This window comes from Gopherus flavomarginatus, chromosome 21 (genome assembly GCF_025201925.1).
Source record: "Gopherus flavomarginatus isolate rGopFla2 chromosome 21, rGopFla2.mat.asm, whole genome shotgun sequence".
Lineage (NCBI taxonomy): Eukaryota > Metazoa > Chordata > Testudines > Testudinidae > Gopherus > Gopherus flavomarginatus.
Genome location: NC_066637.1, coordinates 12936142 through 12954438, shown reverse-complemented (window position 1 = coordinate 12954438; position 18297 = coordinate 12936142). Strand labels below are relative to the sequence as shown.

The following is an 18297-nucleotide window of genomic DNA, read 5'->3' as shown; positions in this document are numbered from 1 at the left end:
TGTTGGTGGTCTCAGCCGAGAGGCTAAGAAGTGAATGAACACCGAGACTGAATTACACTTTCATCTCAAGAAAAATCTCTTAAGATCAAGATTGAAACACATTGGCAGGGGCGATGTGGGAGTGTTTCACCGCTGCTGTCCTTTTTCTCTCTCTTTCCTAGAGACAGAGGACTTCAATCTCCAAGATTCTCAATCTTGCACCTTTGACAAGCATAGCATTCACATAAGCTTCACCAGAACAGAATTGCAGACAGTCTTAAAAGGCCATTGTGAAACACAATAATATTTTCCATAATTTTTATCCTCTCTGCTTGTAACAAGAGAGATTTGTCTCAAGCTTGAAACTGGATCTTGATGGAATATTTCCTCCTCCATTGCATGCACATGCTGTTTTGTTATTATAGGATTAGTCATCTGCATGGCAGAGATGCTGGTGTTTTGTTTTGAATGAATAAATATAACTGAAGCAATTGTTTTGGAAAAAACAGCACATAAAATTACATGGAATTTAGAAACAAGAAAAAAAAGTCAGGTCAAATATAGGGCTCACAAATCTTGACAGTGTCCCTTTAATCACGGAATTCTGAATAGTGATGCTATTATCCCATAACTTACAAATTCATTCCAGATGCATAATATAATAGTCAGTCTTTGATCAAAGGGCTCACATAGCAAATATCATACTCCCTCTTTACACTAAGTCAGGGTTGATTTCTATTGTTATAGCTTGCACAACATTGTCTTTGAACATCATTTTATTATAAAATATCAACTTAGCACAATCATATTTATCACAAAAATCAAACCCTGTTTTCTACTGCAAGAGGTAGTATACGTACACAGAATATACCTTCTAAAAACTTTGTAAACAAGATATAGATAAATATGAGTAAAACAGAAAGATACAAAACACACAGTAACAGCCACAACAGATCATAAATTTCAACATTCTTTACCTTTCACAGCCAGAATTTCAAAACAACGTCTCACATTTCTGAGCATGCACCCTGCATACAGGTATCAGAATTTATCAGATGCAAATGTATGTATTAGTTGTTTGAAAAGTACATGTACAAATGCCATACAGAACTTAATAAAGCATGCACGACTGGAAACAAAGTTGAGGTATGAAAGTCACACACAACTCCAACTGACATCAGTGAGTTATAGGTGCTCTGCATCTCTGAAAATCAGGCCCTTAGGCCAAAATTTTCAGATTTGAGTGCCTTAAGTTTGACACCTAAAACCCTATTTTAGCAGTGATGTGCAATTCTGGCTTATATTAACTTTTAGTGGATTTAAGTGCCTAACTGTGGTACCCAAGACTGAAAACTCTGGTTCCAGTTTTCCAATTTGTTATTTGCAAATCCATAAAGATAGGTTGCCTCATGTTTAATATGAGAGGGGTAGCCATGTTAGTCTGGATCTGTAAAAAGCAACAAAAGAGTCCTGTGGCACCTTATAGACTAACCGATGTATTGGAGCATAAGCTTTCGTGAGTGAATACCCACTTCGTCAGACGCATGGCATGCATCTGACAACGTGGGTATTCACCTACGAAAGCTTATGCTCCAATACATCTGTTAGTCTATAAGGTGCCACAGGACTCTTTGTTGCTGTTCTCATGTTTAATGAATTTTTACCAATAACAATATGTGAAGACAATTAAAGGTGTTTCTTAAATTTACATCATGTGATTTGCTACTGGAATCTTTGGGTTTTTTCCCCACCTCTTTCAAGGGTTGGTCTTTTAAACAAAGCTTGTAATACCACTAGCCCACCTGATTTGGACATCAATCACCTCAGCCAGCAGTCAAAAGAAGTTAGATGTAGAATAATTAATACTGACCTGTACAACGAGGCCATGCATACCACAGGTTAACTTGCCATCTCGAAAACTCCATGTCTGAGTAGTACTGCGCCTTCGATCTGGCTTTCTCAGCATCAGGGGCTCATACCTGAAAAAACCAAGCAACAGACCAAAAATTTCTACTTTCAGACTCCATTGTTGGGGAGTTTTTAATTAGTCATGCATCCCTATTTTGTTCTATTCTGGCTTCCTCACCCTTAGCTCTTGAAAGTATTATTTCAATTTGCTCCTGCTGCATTGCATGAACTGTCCATTTATTTAAGGGCAAAGGCAACCAATAATATGCGTGAAACACAAAAGAGATACAATACACACATGAAGACAAGCAGTATTTAGTGCATCAGTAAGGCTGACAGTCTTTAAGAATGAAGTACTCTATTTATCCAAAGGGACAGATAGCCCAAGCAATGTTAGATGTATCTCCATCATGGCTGGAAAAGAGCAATTTTGGGAGTGGGGTGGGATAATTCAATCCATGTGCCCTTTTAATATTTAGCCTTTGCTGCTCAAGGGCAGTCAGTCAGTGACACTTGTGGTGGTGGTAGTTTTGGGGATGTGGTGACTCGTTCTCAAGGAATTGTTCCGTGACAAAACACTTCCGAGATGGTAACTTCTGGGTTTTACCAGCTCTGGCTGGATTCAAACTGGTGGTATAGCAGTGACAGGCTATGAACACAATTACTGATCCCTCAAGTCATCCAATTATCTAATGTGGGTATTTTAAATATCTTAGACTATTTAACTTTTGTAACTTTTTACAGTTGTAAACTCTTATTTTTAAATCTGTAACAATTAAATAGAAATCCTATCCAGAGAACCTGTTATCTGTGACTGCAGCCAGGCCAGCAATATCTAAAATCATGGAAGACTCAACGGATCGAGGAGAAGAAGGCTTATTGGGGTTATGAGGAACTGAGGAACCTTCATGGCAAAGCATGCCGGTGCCAGTCATTCTCCAAAGTTGAGATCGCTTCCCTGGCTCCTGTAGCATATGCATAAAAGATTAAGTTGATCATAAATAATGCAGAGCAAATAATATATATTTATATTTAATTACTGTATTTGTTAAGTGATGGCATTTGGAATGACTTCCATATCCATGTTCACAGCCCTGATTTAAAATTAGGTGCTAATAGTACATATTAAAGTTTACTGCAAGTATCAAAACATTGATATCAAATGTGCATAAATCCCACACATATTGGTAAATCTGAAATACTGTCCAATAATGCTTCTATTGTCAAAACACGTGTTATATTTACATGCATTTCTTCATTTCTTAAAAAAGTTTTGTTAAGAAATAATTGGCTTACTCGCATTGCCATCTTCTTTTACAAAAAAAGGACTTCTTGTCCGCAACTTCATCACCACCTCTAACTTCATAACCACCTTTACATTTCACTATAAGCCAAAAGGCATCTCATCTCTAAATGTAATGTTTCTTACTACTTTTATTCTGATTACTCCCTTCTCTTTCTCTATCTTTGACCTTTATATCTCTCCCTCATCAGTGCATGAAGGTACTTGAACTTGCTTCAACAGAAGATTTCTAGTTTCTTTTCCTCAAATACATTCACCAATTTTTCTCCCCTGTCCACTCCCTTAATTTCCATACCTGGCTTCCCAGAAACCTCTGCTCTTCTATGCTTTTCTCAGAGCAAAAATATCTGCAAGACCCATATCCAAATCTGTCACTATACACTTCATTCTTCTTTTGATCTCAGTCTACCATCTTTTCCCTTAAACTCCTCATTGGACCATTGCAACTACTGTACTGTTGGCATCCAACCACCTCCTCTCCAGATTATCATTCCTACAGTGTATAAACAAGATCACCTCACTTAGTGATCTTTATTGACCTGTATCAATTCCCTTCTCCCAATGAATACAAACTTCATGTCAACCAACTATTTTCAAATCTTTCCACAGCTTTGGCTCCACTCACTCTCTGGACCCAACACACACTACACCTCCTCCACCCCCCTCAGTGGTACCTTTTATTCTGCTAGGTCTGACCTACTCTGATCTCATCCTTCTTCGTTATTAAATAATTAATAAGTGCTATAAAAGAGTTAAGTATTATTATGATCATAATGAAAGGATCTTTAATTACTTATTTTGCCTATAACAGATTCTCTCTGTTCTCCATCTTACAGAGGCTACCAACCTTTACAAATCCAAACCTAACACACCACATTTCCTCTGTTTCCTTTTCCCAACTCCCTTCAGCACCTACCCTATCTCACTCTTTTATAGTCAGTCTATTATATTATGGAAGTTGCATTCTTTTTTAACAGAATATAAAATATCTTGCAATACTAAATACACAACTAAAACAAAGTATAATTGGGTAATATTTAGAGCAGGGTTCTAAAGTGTCTGTGCTACCAGGATCATACAGCAACAACGTCCTTAGTGAAATACTATTTTCTGAATCTCATACCTTTTTCTTTAGTATGACTCTCTGTGTCTTTGGAGACACATCCAGGACAAGCTCTGCACAAGCAACATCTTTATTTGAAGCAACCGGCCTTCCAGTTCCCTCTTGCAAACTAGAATTGCAAGAAAATCCAACATGCATTCAGATACATTCCTATACAAAGTTTCTGTCTCTTCTGAATACTGAGTCAGAACCATACCTAACTATTAACAGGACAACTTATGCTTGTTCTTCACTACACATTATGTAAATTTAAGTCAGGTTACCCATTACACTATTTCCCCTCATTTTTGGAATTATTAGGGTAAACCATAAACATATGGTATTTACCTTATTAAAAATGTTGAGTCTGGAATTAGTAATAGGAGCTAATTGTCCAACTCAGAGTTCAATTTGACAGACAGATTAATGTTTTCACTGCTTACATCAATATTGGTAAGGCAGAATCAATATTTTCATCAAAAGCCATCTTCAGTGCTCTATAACTCAGTTACACAGGCGTATCTGGACTGAAACGCAATTAGTAAGTTACAAGCAAGAGCTGCCCTGTGGCAGTGCTCTGAACCACCATGGGTAACATCAAGTTTTGGATACATGTCCTAATCGTTCATTCCCTTGGATGGCAGATATTGGGGTGACTGTGGATGCATTAAGTTAAATCCTCAAGGGGACACTACAGGAAATGAATAATGCTAAGCTCTTCATCTTTCAACAGTTAGACAGAGAGAGGAGATATTGATCAAAAGAAATCATATCCAGAAGAACTGGTGGACAATGTGCTTTGTACATATGAACACCCTAAAGTCCATTTAATATTTAATTCACATTTTAACTAATCTTGGCTCAGTCATGATAATAAGCAACATATACATGTAGTGACATCTTCCATTATAATCTATAGTAACAAAGATGTTATAAGAAGGCCTCACTCAAAGATCAATTCCCCTCTATTTGAGATATTCAGTGATACTCAATTCAACTGGAGACATCACAAAGAGCAGATATCAGCTCAAGACACCAGGTCCTCATCTCACTTTTCTCAGAAATCAGTTCTCCACCTCTAACTTCCACTGGATACCATTACTAACCTACCTCCCACCCACGTTTTCCACCATGATCTAATCTGGTATGGAACCAGATCTTTCTTTCTTCCACTGCTGCTTCCGTGGCTGAAAGTACTACAACTCTGTCTTTGCAATACCAGAAAAGACTCAATGCTCGAATATCAATGACAGCTTGAGGTTAAAAGAACTGAAAGACCAGTACCAATTAAAAGTAGAGATTCATTCTGTAAGAAAAATTTAATCATGTAAGCAGCATACTTCATGCAGTACACCAGCTACTCTTTAAATGTATGTGCTGTGAGTATTAATTTGTTTGGCAATACATAAAAAAGTTAAGTATCACAATACCATGTGAGATAAGCATCATATTACCAAATTTAGAACAAGAAATACAACACTGGAATCCTGACTCCCAGTCGTCTTTTCTAACTAATAGGCTCCTCTTGCTGATCCCGTAGCCAGCTTAAGTTTATCAATATGTGACATCCTTACACAGATAAGCACTGTATAACAGCAACAGTTTTTAAAAAGAACAGCTTTAACTGATGGCTGAATAGTCACCATTTGCTTTTAAAGGCTAGTTTCAATATAATATGAAAAAGAGTTACCCTGAGAAAGTATACGTAGCAGCAATATAAATGAAATTTTCATAATAAAGCTGTTTGCTGTCTTGAAAGTCATTTATGCTGCAGGTAATTTCTGAGGAGCCTGCCCCTTTAACTGTTAGCATGATAAAAGGTGGTAGGGTGGGTTCATCCCATGCATAATCCAAAGAAGTCATTGGCTTCACTTCAGTGCAGAGTCTGGGCTCTGCAACACCATGTTGAGTAAAAACAACTGGGACCTGTAATAATGAAAGAAGACTTTAGAAAATGGTATGTGTAAGTGATTCAGGAGTCAGCTGCTATTGCCAGCGTAGTTCCAGGTTGTGATTTTTTAGTTTTTCCAGCATGTTAGGTGCATTCTATATATCATATGTTATTTCCCTGAAATGACTAAAATTTATTCCACACCATTTCAATTTTTGCTTCCTTCGTATGGTTTAAGAAATTTTATTTCTTCACACAAGTCTCAACATTAAAGTTTGTCTGATGATGAACGTTAATATACTTTGCACTTATAGAATATCTTTCATCCAAAGCTCCCAATGCCTTTGATCCTCTGGGAGATATTATTTTATATATAAGCAAGCTGAGGTCTAGCTAAGTTAGATGACTTGCCCAGGGTCAGACAACAATTCAGCATCAAAGCCTGAAATAGAACTGGGTCGCCCTGAATCTCAGTCTCCTATTCTAAACACAAGACACACTTCCTTGTAGGATAAAAATAAGAAAGAACTTGTTTTTACAATTGCTAGCATGGAACTTAAATAATGCCTCACTTTAGGCATCTCCAGTGGACAGGGTGTAGGACTGAGAATCAGGAGGCATGGACTCTATTCCCAGTTATGCTATTAATGTGCTGTATGACAGAACAAGTTAAAAACCATCTACACCTCGGTTTCCCCATCTGTGAGGGTAACGATACCGACCCCCCTTTGTAAAAGAGCTCTGAGATATATACATGAAAAACAGTGTGTGTGTTTTTCATGTATAGATTATAATAATAAATGATTAATAATAATTCAGTAAGATGATGCTTTCTAGTAAGAAGCTCAGTAACACGAACTTGTTTTAAAAACTTAAAAGATTTGAATGCTGAAATATACAAATGCTTCGCACTATCTGAACTTTCCGATCACTTCACTGGATAAACTGGTGCAGCTCTTTTACAGAATAGTTGAGAACACATCAAGTACACAATCAAAATTGTTCTTACTTTTCAATGGCTCTATAGCTCTTTACCTTGGAAAAATTGTCTATGCGAAAAGGAGGTGGTAACTGATCAGTGTCACCAAATGAGATGCGGTATGTGGCTCCTCGAAGGGTAATTTCAACTCGTAAAAAGTAACATTTTCCAAGAGTGTCTCTGCAGAACATTAACAAAACACCATAATACATTTAAAGCATTCACAAACTGGAGCTATAAACTAGTATGTAGGTCAGCATTGTGTAATCAATGCTGCATCAATTAGTAAAACAATTTCTGGAACAGTTTAGGCATATATTAAAAAAGGTACAGTAGAAAAATAATGTAATCTAATCCTCCAGCTAAACAACTTGCTTGGGCAGGACTTCCCCAAGGTAAGTGCAATCATTCATTATTTCTTTTATGCAATTCTGTTTGGATTATTAAATTGTGCTCAGCACCACGATACGTGTAAACTGAATCATCTCCATGCTGATAAAATCCTTGGACTTAAACACTGTAGTACATTTATCTCTCACACACACACACACACACACAGCAAGTAAACTATTTCACAGCAAATAACAAACGTACATAAGCATTCACAGCTCTTTTAATTAAGATACTTAACAGTCCACTAGTTAGAAAGTATCTGCTTTTCACATTAAACCAACAAAAAACAGGTCCAACACAAGAGAAGCAGACATCTGACTTGTTATTGTAGTCACAAGTTAAGACATTTGCCTCTATCAGACACAGAAGACAACTTTAAATATATATCATCCATGTACAGTAACTACCTCATATTGATATGGAAAGAGCTATTTTTGTTGACTTCAAAACCTCCAGACCAAACACAGTGTGGAACCTCCATTAGCCGTACGCATAATAATTGATCATAATCATTACGTGGCCAGTGAAACACAACGCTGGAACCAGGAAGAGTGGAGATATAGCCATCAGGATTTGAGGTACCCTAATAACAGAAAGACAGGCAGTAACATCACCACCACCTTAAAAACAATACACTACAAACAATCTATACAGACCGTGAAATTTGAAAGAAGCAATTTTTTCATGAAATGAATGGTAGCAATTGGATATACAGGAAAATATATTCTCATAACCAAGTATTAATAGTAGTTTATATTTTCACACCAACTTTCATCTTGAAGCATCTCCAAATAATTTACCATTATATATAGCAACACTGCAATGGCATCACTTCTTGAATGGAGGGGACCAGAACCTACTGTCACAGAATGTGTTGCACATGGATATTTTGGGAAAGAACACACGTATAAACCTCTATTTCTTTAAAAAGAATCACAGGATCTTTAATGTGCATACAAATTATATAGGGGCTCATTTTTCAAAGTCTGATCCAACAACCCGACAAGAAACTCAGATATATCTAATTCCGAATGGCAGAATCAACACTATTGGGATTCTACCTTATGATAATTAAATTCTCCTCCTTTAAAGATAATCTTCTATGAAATATGTTTACGTTATTAAAGAATACAAAATATTTGCTAGTAGAGAGGTAGCCTTACCTGACCTCTGGCAAATTCCCGTTGAGCAAAGGCAAGTTTGTGTGATGATTTATTATCTAATAGGTAACGGGGTGCAAATGTTACCATGCAAGTGTCAATATAACGACTTCTGCCCTTCTTAACATCAATACCTAATAAGAAGAAATAGTCTGTTAAAAATAAAAATCTACTGTCTGAAAAAAACTTTTGTATAAGAAATGTAAACTTTTAAAATAATGTTTCTCCGACGCAATGCATATGTTCTACAGTTTGCACATATTTTAAACAGAAATAGTAAACAAAATCTGTTTTATATAATGTCATCTGCTATACTTTTTATGGTCTATAAAGTGGAATATAGTAGTTTAGTCCTGTCAGCATTATAGATGGCACAAGAATAGTTTGGAGTCCTTTTCAGAAGTTATGTTTATTTTCCTCTTCAAAAGAAGGGTCCAAACCATCTTCAGTTGGAGTCTTAGGGGCGTGAAGTAAGTCACCATGAGCTCCTCAAATCATGAAAACCAGGTACATGAACACTAATAGGCAAATACCAATACTACAGAACACCCTAGAAGTTCCTCAAAACACTTTGGGGAAAAGCACTTCATTGTGAAAATTCAGCCTGAGGTTTCAATGAATGGTGGAGTTCTGAAGGAGGAGGAATAATTATGTCCTTGAGGCACTGACAGAAGTGAGTAGTCATGCTCTCCCAGTCCTTTTACAGACTTACCTAGGTTGCTGTGCAACAATAGATGGGTAAAATGGGCCTACACTGCAGTTTAAACATGATTCTGGCTCACCGAGTTTGAACAAGGTATTAAAGGATATAGGTGAAGGACAGTGAGTCAAGGCAGAGCCTAACAACTAATTGTCAAAATAAAATTTTCATCCCATAAAATTCAGTGGGTTGCTTGGCCCTTAGGCACCAAAAACAGGAAGCATTATATCCAAATTGCTTATTACTGAGCTCTAACACCCTTTGGGCCTCCCTGCCTTTAGTGAATTATCTGTGTCCCCCACCCCACCCAATGAACTTTTCTTTCAAACAGCTGCTTTAGTGGCTCTTCTCTTCCATCCAACATTCCTCCCTCCTGATTCCAGAAGGTAAAAATGCCTTTAGGAAAAAGCAAAAAATTATATGAACACCATGAGAAAGGAGAAACACCGCAAAGAGTCCTGTGGCACCTTATAGACTAACAGACGTTTTGGAGCATGAGCTTTTGTGGGTGAATACCCACTTCGTCGGATGTATTCACCCACGAAAGCTCATGCTCCAATACGTCTGTTAGTCTATAAGGTGCCACAGAACTCTGCTGCTTTTACAGATCCAGACTAACACAGCTACTCCTCTGATACTTGACACTCTGGAAACAGACATGGAGTAAAACGAAAAGAAAAAAAAAAAAAGGGAGACAAGAGAGGGGTCTGGAAACAAAAGCACCTATAAATACCCAATATGAAAAACACCCAGGCAGTATATGGCGTAGAAGCTACAGTAGAGACATTCAGAAGAAATTCAGGAAGTATGCAACAGTGCCTGCAGAGATAGTCAAAATGGTGCTTTGAAAACTACTGCATAAGTGTAAATATGTAAACATAGGGAGACTGAAAGGACAGTCTGCAAACACAGATCATAGCAACTCAAAGAGGACTGAGGAAAGATAAAATAAAAAATAGCTCAGATAACTCACACAGTCAGTGCTTGGAGAACACATTTTAATTACTATAGTTGCTATTCCAAATAAATCAAGTATTCCTAATGAACTTCCTTTCAATACTACTTTATTCAGTTCTTTTCCGCTACACCCCAAGAAACTAAGAACTTTTGCTTCCTTTGTTTTCTTTAGGATTTCAGTTTCTATCACTATCAGTAGCAGCATGTGCTAACATGCTTCTCTGAAAATCCTTCATGTACAATGAACCAGAAAACCTAGCCAGTGGTGCAGTTCCTCAGACTAAAATCAACAAACCTGATGCAAGCAAATAATGTACTAAAAATTTGAAATATGGACTAATTTAATCTATATTCTCTCACTCAATTTGACAGCACACATAGATAAGGTTAACTGTAACATTCATATGAAAGTTCCAAGTCACTTTAACACACTAGCAAAAAAAACCTTACATAGTGGCAAAGCCTGTTTTGTATTAAGGACCCAAAAGTCCAATGAAGCCAAAATTTTAGCTATTTACTTTTCCTCTGTTTATTAGACTAAATGTGTAAAATTGACTGTGGTAAACTTACATCAACTATAATTTTTGACAACTTGTTTTGACACCAAGGAATGGGTCGTTTGTCTCATACCTTAATAGTTAACATTGCAGCAAGATTTCCTACAATGCATCAGGAGAAAAAGGTCCAAGTAACATACGATTTATACTTCAAAAGATATGTTCTTTGCAATGCAAAACTACCACCACAGTTTTGCTCAATGATCTTTTAAAGACAACTGCTTTGGGAAATGTACCAGCCTGTTATGTTTTCCATTAGCTGAAATAATATTCCTGAACAGCCTCGCCTTGTTAAAATATGACCTGTGCTGTCTTGCTTCATATGCTGCAACAAATGAAGTTCTGAACCTGGAACATGGCCTCGGAGAGAAAAACCTCTCTATTCAGAGGGTGGGGCAAATATCTTTTAATGAAAAGGAAAAACTGACACACCCCATATTTTAGGGTCAGATCAAGATGGATTACTTTCTATTATGCACACAATGTCAACAAGGTTTATGCGGTCGCTCAGATTGCATTTCAGTTGTACTGCTGTCTGTTCATACTAGAAACCTTGAAGTGTTAATGGAGATTTCTGTCTCATATGCCACAGGAGTCGAGGATCAGACCCAGAAGACATTACTCTAGTTCTACATTCTTAACAAAAGGTCAGAAGCTGAGCTTTCTTTGGTAAGATTTGGCATGTTCCCATGCGACATTTATTAACAGAAATGATTACAATGAAGTTGCCGGGACTGTGATGTTTACAAAGAGGCTAGTCAGAAATTATATTTACGGAAAAATCAAGAAAAACAAAAATTTCCACTAAAGTTAAAATAATGGATCAGGCACCTTAGGCCTAGAGAAAGAGATAAATCAAATTTCTCTTCAGTCCTATGCCATCAGATCAAGGGATGTGATCATTCCCCTCTATTCAACATTGGTGAGGCCTCATCTGAAGTACCGTGTCCAGTTTTGGGCCCCACACTACAAGAAGGATGTGGAAAAATTGGAAACAGTCAAGAGAAGGGCAACAAAAATGATTGGGGGGGGGCTGGAGCACAGGACTTATGAGGAGAGGCTGAGGGAACTGGGATTGTTTAGTCTGCAGAAGAGAAGAATGAGGGGGGATTTGATAGCTGCTTTCAACTACCTGAAAGGGGGGTTGCAAAGAGGATGGATCTAGACTGTTCTCAGTGGTACCTGATGACAGAACAAGGAGAATCATAGAATATCAAGGTTGGAAGGGACCTCAGGAGTTCATCTAGTCCAACCCCCCACTCAAAGCAGGACCAATCCCCAGATGGATTTTTTACCCCAGTTCCCTAAATGGCCCCCTCAAGGACTGAACTCACAACCCTGGGTTTAGCAGGCCAATGCTCAAACCACTGAGCTATCCCTCCTCCCAGGAGTAATGGTCTCAAACTGCAGAGGTGGAGGTTTAGGTTGGATATTAGGAAAAAAAACTTTTTCACTCAGAGAGTGGTGAAGCACTGGAATGGGTTACCTAGGGAGGTGGTGGAATCTCCTTCCTTAGAGGTTTTTAAGATCAGGCTTGACAGAGCCCTGGCTGGGATGATTTAATTGGGAATTGGTCCTGCTTTGGGCAGGGGATTGGACTGGATGACCTCCTGGGGTCCCTTCGAACCCTGATATTCTATGATTCTATGAAAGCATCCCTAGACTGCTGAAGGAAAGGAAAGATGGATGCATTTCCTTCAGGGTTTTTTTTTAATTAATATATCTATAAAATTCATTTATTCCTCTGACAAATGTAAGCAGTTTAAATTTTGTTCAAAACTTGGAATGGATTACCTGGCCATTCATTTTTACAAATTAACAAACGAAGCACATACTTATATGTTTTAAGACATACATGGATGGTTTTTAGGTAGGTTAGATCAGAAGTATTCAGAAAAGAGACTATGAAGAAAAATGGAGGGTGCTGAGTTTTTTTGAAAATCTGAGCTTGGTAATTTATAAGTAACACCACATAAATTTTAAAGCACTTTACCCTCTTTATTCTTACAACCCTCTTGAGGGGTAAGTACAGTAGGTATTATCATTTTACAGACAGGGAAACTCAGGTAGAGTTAAAACTATTGCTCAAGGCCACAAAAGATATCCATGTTGCAGTTATCATTAGAACACAGGAATTCCAGACCCCTGATCCCTGTGTTCAGATTATACCACTTTCTTATTGTATTAACCTTTCCCAGTTAGAGACTTGTTTTTAAATATCCCATTAGGCTATGGGTATAATGAGTTTAGTAGCCTAAATCTGTCTCCATCACAAGAGCACTGCATAATTCAATGGAAACAATCTTGACATAATTCACATCAGGAAGTCCTTTTTCACTGAATAATGAAGTTATAGATAAAGTTAAGTACAGGGAAGCTTGCTCCCCAAAACTCTTTATAGTCACTGCAGTATTTGAGAGACCAAGACTATGTATATGTGGTTTGTTCGGAGAGGTAGAGGTAGAAAATTTATTTCTTACTGTTATATGGAAGTAAATGGTGGCTGCACCATTTCTGTAATATTTAACAAATTGAGCCATGATTACATACCAATGTTATAAATCAGGCCAGGTCGGTTTCCCTGCTGGATCACTTTAAGGGCTCGGACACCGCTGCCTCCATCCAGTGAGAATCCCTGACACCAGCCAGGCATACCTCTGGGATGGATTCCTTTCCCAATTCGCATTGTACAACTATGGGTAATGAAAGAACATGCTGATTTACTCATCAAAATAAAGCGTTAAGTATCAGAACAATACTTTGGTGTTTTTTCTACTGAACCTAGATGTATTCAGACTGTGTATACTAACAAAACTATTACAAACTACAAGCAAAATCTCCTGCCTAGTAATAAGACATTACATATTTTAGCATGTTTTATCTGAAATTCTTTAAGCATCTTGAAAACCTTAAATGGTCATAGGAGGTAGGCATTATTAACATTATTTTTCAGGTGGGTAAACTGAGGCAAGGAGAGGCTCAGAGATTTGAATAATTTCTTTTTTTAGAAATAAAATATTTATGTGACTAAACAAATTTCAGATCACATTTTCCTAAAATTAGCAACCAACTTTGTATTTTTACCTTCTGTTTTTAATTCTTTTTTTCATAGCAGACCAGTTAAACCTCTTAATAATCAACAAATCTATGTTTCCTTTCAATAATAATAATCATCACAACAACTACCAAGGTCTTATATAGCACTGGTTTCAGAGTAGCAGCCGTTAGTCTATATCCGCAAAAATAACAGGAGTACTTGTGGCACCTCAGAGACTAAAATTTATTTCAGCATCCGAAGAAGTGAGCTGTAGCTCACGAAAGCTCATGCTGAAATAAATTTGTTAGTCTCTAAGGTGCCACAAGTACTCTGCTCTTTATATAGCACTGTTCATTAGTAGAACTCAAAGCACTTAAACAAGCTGTGATGTGCTCAATAAAACGTGCAAATTTTTCTTCCTCAGATTAGGTTCAACTTAATATTAGAGAAGTCCTATTTTTCAGACCACATCACAAAAATCACCATCACAATTGGCAGTATCCATTATCTTTCTGACAATCTCAACAAACGGGTGGAGAAATTAAAATAGGCTTGGAGAGAAATTTTCATTTACCAAACTGGAATTTATTAATTTTTTTTTATATACATTTTCACCAATGATTAAGAATGGTCATTAAAAGAGTATAAATCATGTTTCCAGAGGGCAATCTGTTAAGAAATCTCCTGACTAACTGCGACAACTATACATGGGGATCGATGATCAGCGGATCCATGTAGTAGCAGACTCTCCCTAAGAACAACTGCGTATAGCTAGGCAGGAAGCCTGAGCTGAGATAAACTTCATGACGCATCAGGGTTAAACAGCTCCAAAATCCTGCCATTCCCTTGTGCTGCAGAATCATGGCAGTTCTGCTGAAGGTAGTAGCTAACTCATATATGAAATGGGTAGTTTGGGGCAGTTTTTGAGGCTGATGGATATGTTCACAATAATATGTCAAAATAGGTGGGGAAAAATCAGCAAAGAACTGAACTATAAGTCACTGAAGCAGTAATAAGCCACTACAATTTACAAAGACTTCTCAATTTTCCTTTTCTGCTGTTAAATATTTTCAATATATTTAAATTTGTATTTTTATAAGTGTGTGTGTGTGCGCGCGCACACACATATGTATATAATTTAAAACTGTCCCTGGTTTTTGACAAGTTCAGTCAATTAATTTGTTAAATTCAAACACAAAAGGTAGACTTTTTTAAACACACTTTTTGAGTAATTGTTTGATATTTATCCAACGTGCCTATTATTTTATGTCTTTTTATGCTAGTCAAATTATTTTAGTTGCAGTAAGGACATTATCAGAGTGAGCAGTTTGGTAAATTTCCTCAGGGAAAAGAGACTTTGGATTTTCTGCTTTACTAAGTTATGAAAAGAAGCATGATTTCCATACTAGCCAACCAAATGGTTAGTTTTCAGTATCAAATGTCTAAATAGCAAATAAGCTTATTTCAATATCTCAAACTAAACACCTTACCACATCATCCTGTCAATGAAGGATTTTTCCTACAGCATATTCATACTTAAATATCAGCACCAGATCCTTTCACTAATTAATTTTCATTCTTTGTAAGCATTTTTCCTTCCCATCAACATTACTTACAAGTTTGCCTGTTCTTTGTCAGCATAACAGAAGAGAAGCGGACTCAGGCTTCTAGCAAGCTCATGTTCTTCAAACTGACCTGCAGCATCTGTCTTTGCATTGTCCTGTCTGAAGATCAGTGGTAACCCTTTAAGTAAAAATAATCGTAAATTAAATTTTAATTTACACTGAAATTTAAAACAAAAATATACTTCATTCAGGACCGGGTATTATATTATTAGTTGTGAAAATGGGAACAATAATAGTAATTTTAAAGTTTAAGAACAATTTAATTTTTTTATGTAATATGTAACCCACTGGTCAGCATATTCCACTCTGTGTCTGATCCACACAGGATATGAGATTTTTACAACTCCAAGCTACACAGCCTGGCTTTTTAGTTCAAGCTGCAGAGTCTGATGCTTTCAGCTCTAGAGTTCTCTACTTCATAACCCCTGTATATCGCCAAGATGGCACTATCACAATACAATCATTGATTTAGACTTCTGTTACTTGATGAAGGTTCTTCAATGTTTGAAAAACAAATTCTATTAGTTTATTTTGATGTATACAGAGCCTAACCAAGGCTCTAACTTAGGCACCTTATTACATTTAAAAATACATAAGTACCAAGTTTTAAAATGTTCATTGCAACAACTCAGTTATTTAATTGTTTACAAGACCTTCACAATGAGAATGGATATTTGCTATTTGATGCAGCCTATTTTCTGCAATTTCATTTTCTTTAATCCATTTTCAAAAGTCGTGCCTGGCTGCACAGCAAATCAATAATAAATATCATCTTCATTTCCAGGTGAGTTACTTTCAGTAGTAGTTATGAACGGCTAAGTAGTTATGAACGGCTAAGCTAAACATACCTGTTTTGTTAATTAGCCAGTATGGAGCAGAAATGAATATTTTGAGAGACCCTTCAGCTCGACATACAATCCTTATGGTTAGGTTTAGTTGTCGCTTGTTGACATCATACAGTCGCATTCGGACCATATAGTTTTGTGTCCCAGGAGGAATCAACAACTCCTTGCACAGCGGAAAATTTTCCAAGGACACTCCTAAAAAACACACACACACACACACACACACACAAAACATGTTCTACTGACAGTTTTGAGAAAGAGTCAAGGCTTCCTGGAATATTTTGTACTTTCTCTGATTGCACTTCCTTTTAAAACTACCTGTTTAACTTTCGAACATGAGCTAAGAATTTACTGTGATCACACTCCTCAAACTAAATTTCAGATGATATATATGCCTTGTGCAGGCCCTCTGCACAATGGCAAATTTCATCTGTTGAGAATATTCTCACAGCTCGGCCAGTGCTGAAAAAAATAATCTATCTTCCTTCAATATCAGTATTTCTAATGCACTCTTTCCAGTAATATATGGGCACAGAATATCTTAATTTCAAACTAACTAGAATGTTTTTGATAGTTATTTTTTAAAATAAGGTAATCTCTTGTGGCAATAAAATTAGCTGATGAGAAATTTCACATCAACATGTGCGCCTGATGTGGAGCACTCACACGGACGCTACTCAGAGAAGAACTAGCTCATACTAGCCTGATGCACATGAATAATCTGTGTGGCTGCTGCAGCTGTGCACTGAGAATTCCCTAGTGTACCTTGATCAAAGCACACTACTGAATCTTTTAATGCACAGGCATGAGGTCCACCCAGATAGTTAAGGCGCAGCAGACTAGCATGAGGAAGATATATACCCCAGCTTGCTGTGAACTAAGTTTTTGTACAGCCAAGCCCTCTCAGTACTCTAAAATCTGAAACTGGCCTCACTTGGAAATTTAACATATTACAAATACAGTGTTGCCATCTTGTGATTTTGCTGCGAGTTTTGCAACATTAGGTATTTTTCTTTAAGACCCACCTCCTGGAATTAAGTGATTTTGTGAAACTCTCGGCTTTAATTAAGGGAGGAAGCGGGGAGGCGGGAGAAATAAGCTTCCAGACCCGATGGTTGCATTGAAAAAGTCTTGAAAATGTGACTCGGGTGTGCCATAAAGGCTCAGAAACCAGAAAGTAAAGAAAAAGAACCCAAAATAATTACTAATTTTAAAAAAAAATCATGATTTTAAAGCCAATTTCCTGATTTTGGGTGGGCCTGGCTCATGATTTTTGAATGTTTATTCTGCAAATATGAGAAACAGAATGGTTGGGGAATGTATGTATGTACATATTGCACTTCACATTGCTGGTCTTTCCCAGCATTTCATGGTTAGCCATGACAAGGCTCCTTTCTGACTGAATTCTGTACAGGATATCTAATAAGAGAGATGCATTTTTCTTTTCAGTTTAGAGTTCAATAATACAGGTCAAAACTTGAGTGTAGAGAAAGACAATCATATTTTTCCGCAAACACTGGACAAGGGGAAGCTACTGACTCACATTAAAGACACACAATTTCTTTCAATTGTAGTATCTCAAGATCAGAGCAGAGCTTATAGATACATCAAATGATATCTATACACCACCTCTGAAAATTTCAGCATCAGTTTCCTCCTACTCTCAGTATTTCTCCAACACCTCCACAGTTTGTTGGCCTGAAACAATTACTTCCACCTTGCAAGACTAATGAGGGGACCAGATGACGCTCTACTAATGCTTCCCCTGCTCTGAAAGTCTTCCAACCCCTACCAGTGAGAAGTACACTAATCATCCCAGCTACTCAAACCCTATCAAATCCCCCTGGTAACAAGTGCCCAC

At 37.2% G+C, this 18297-nt stretch overlaps 1 protein-coding gene across 7 annotated transcripts in view; it reads right to left on the bottom strand.

Moving 5' to 3' along the window:
* VPS13D (vacuolar protein sorting 13 homolog D) overlaps positions 1-18297 on the bottom strand; it is a 188379-nt gene that overhangs the window by 93037 nt on the left and 77045 nt on the right. For all 7 annotated transcript variants that reach the window (XM_050931510.1, XM_050931512.1, XM_050931515.1 and 4 more), the window contains 10 exons: positions 16440-16631; positions 15583-15709; positions 13480-13622; positions 8719-8849; positions 7963-8138; positions 7219-7342; positions 5983-6218; positions 4314-4422; positions 2689-2852; positions 1850-1958 (listed from right to left, as the gene is read on the bottom strand). In XM_050931510.1, coding sequence (XP_050787467.1) covers positions 1850-1958; positions 2689-2852; positions 4314-4422; positions 5983-6218; positions 7219-7342; positions 7963-8138; positions 8719-8849; positions 13480-13622; positions 15583-15709; positions 16440-16631 — 1511 coding nt within the window. The remainder of the gene's footprint in view (positions 1-1849; positions 1959-2688; positions 2853-4313; positions 4423-5982; positions 6219-7218; positions 7343-7962; positions 8139-8718; positions 8850-13479; positions 13623-15582; positions 15710-16439; positions 16632-18297) is intronic.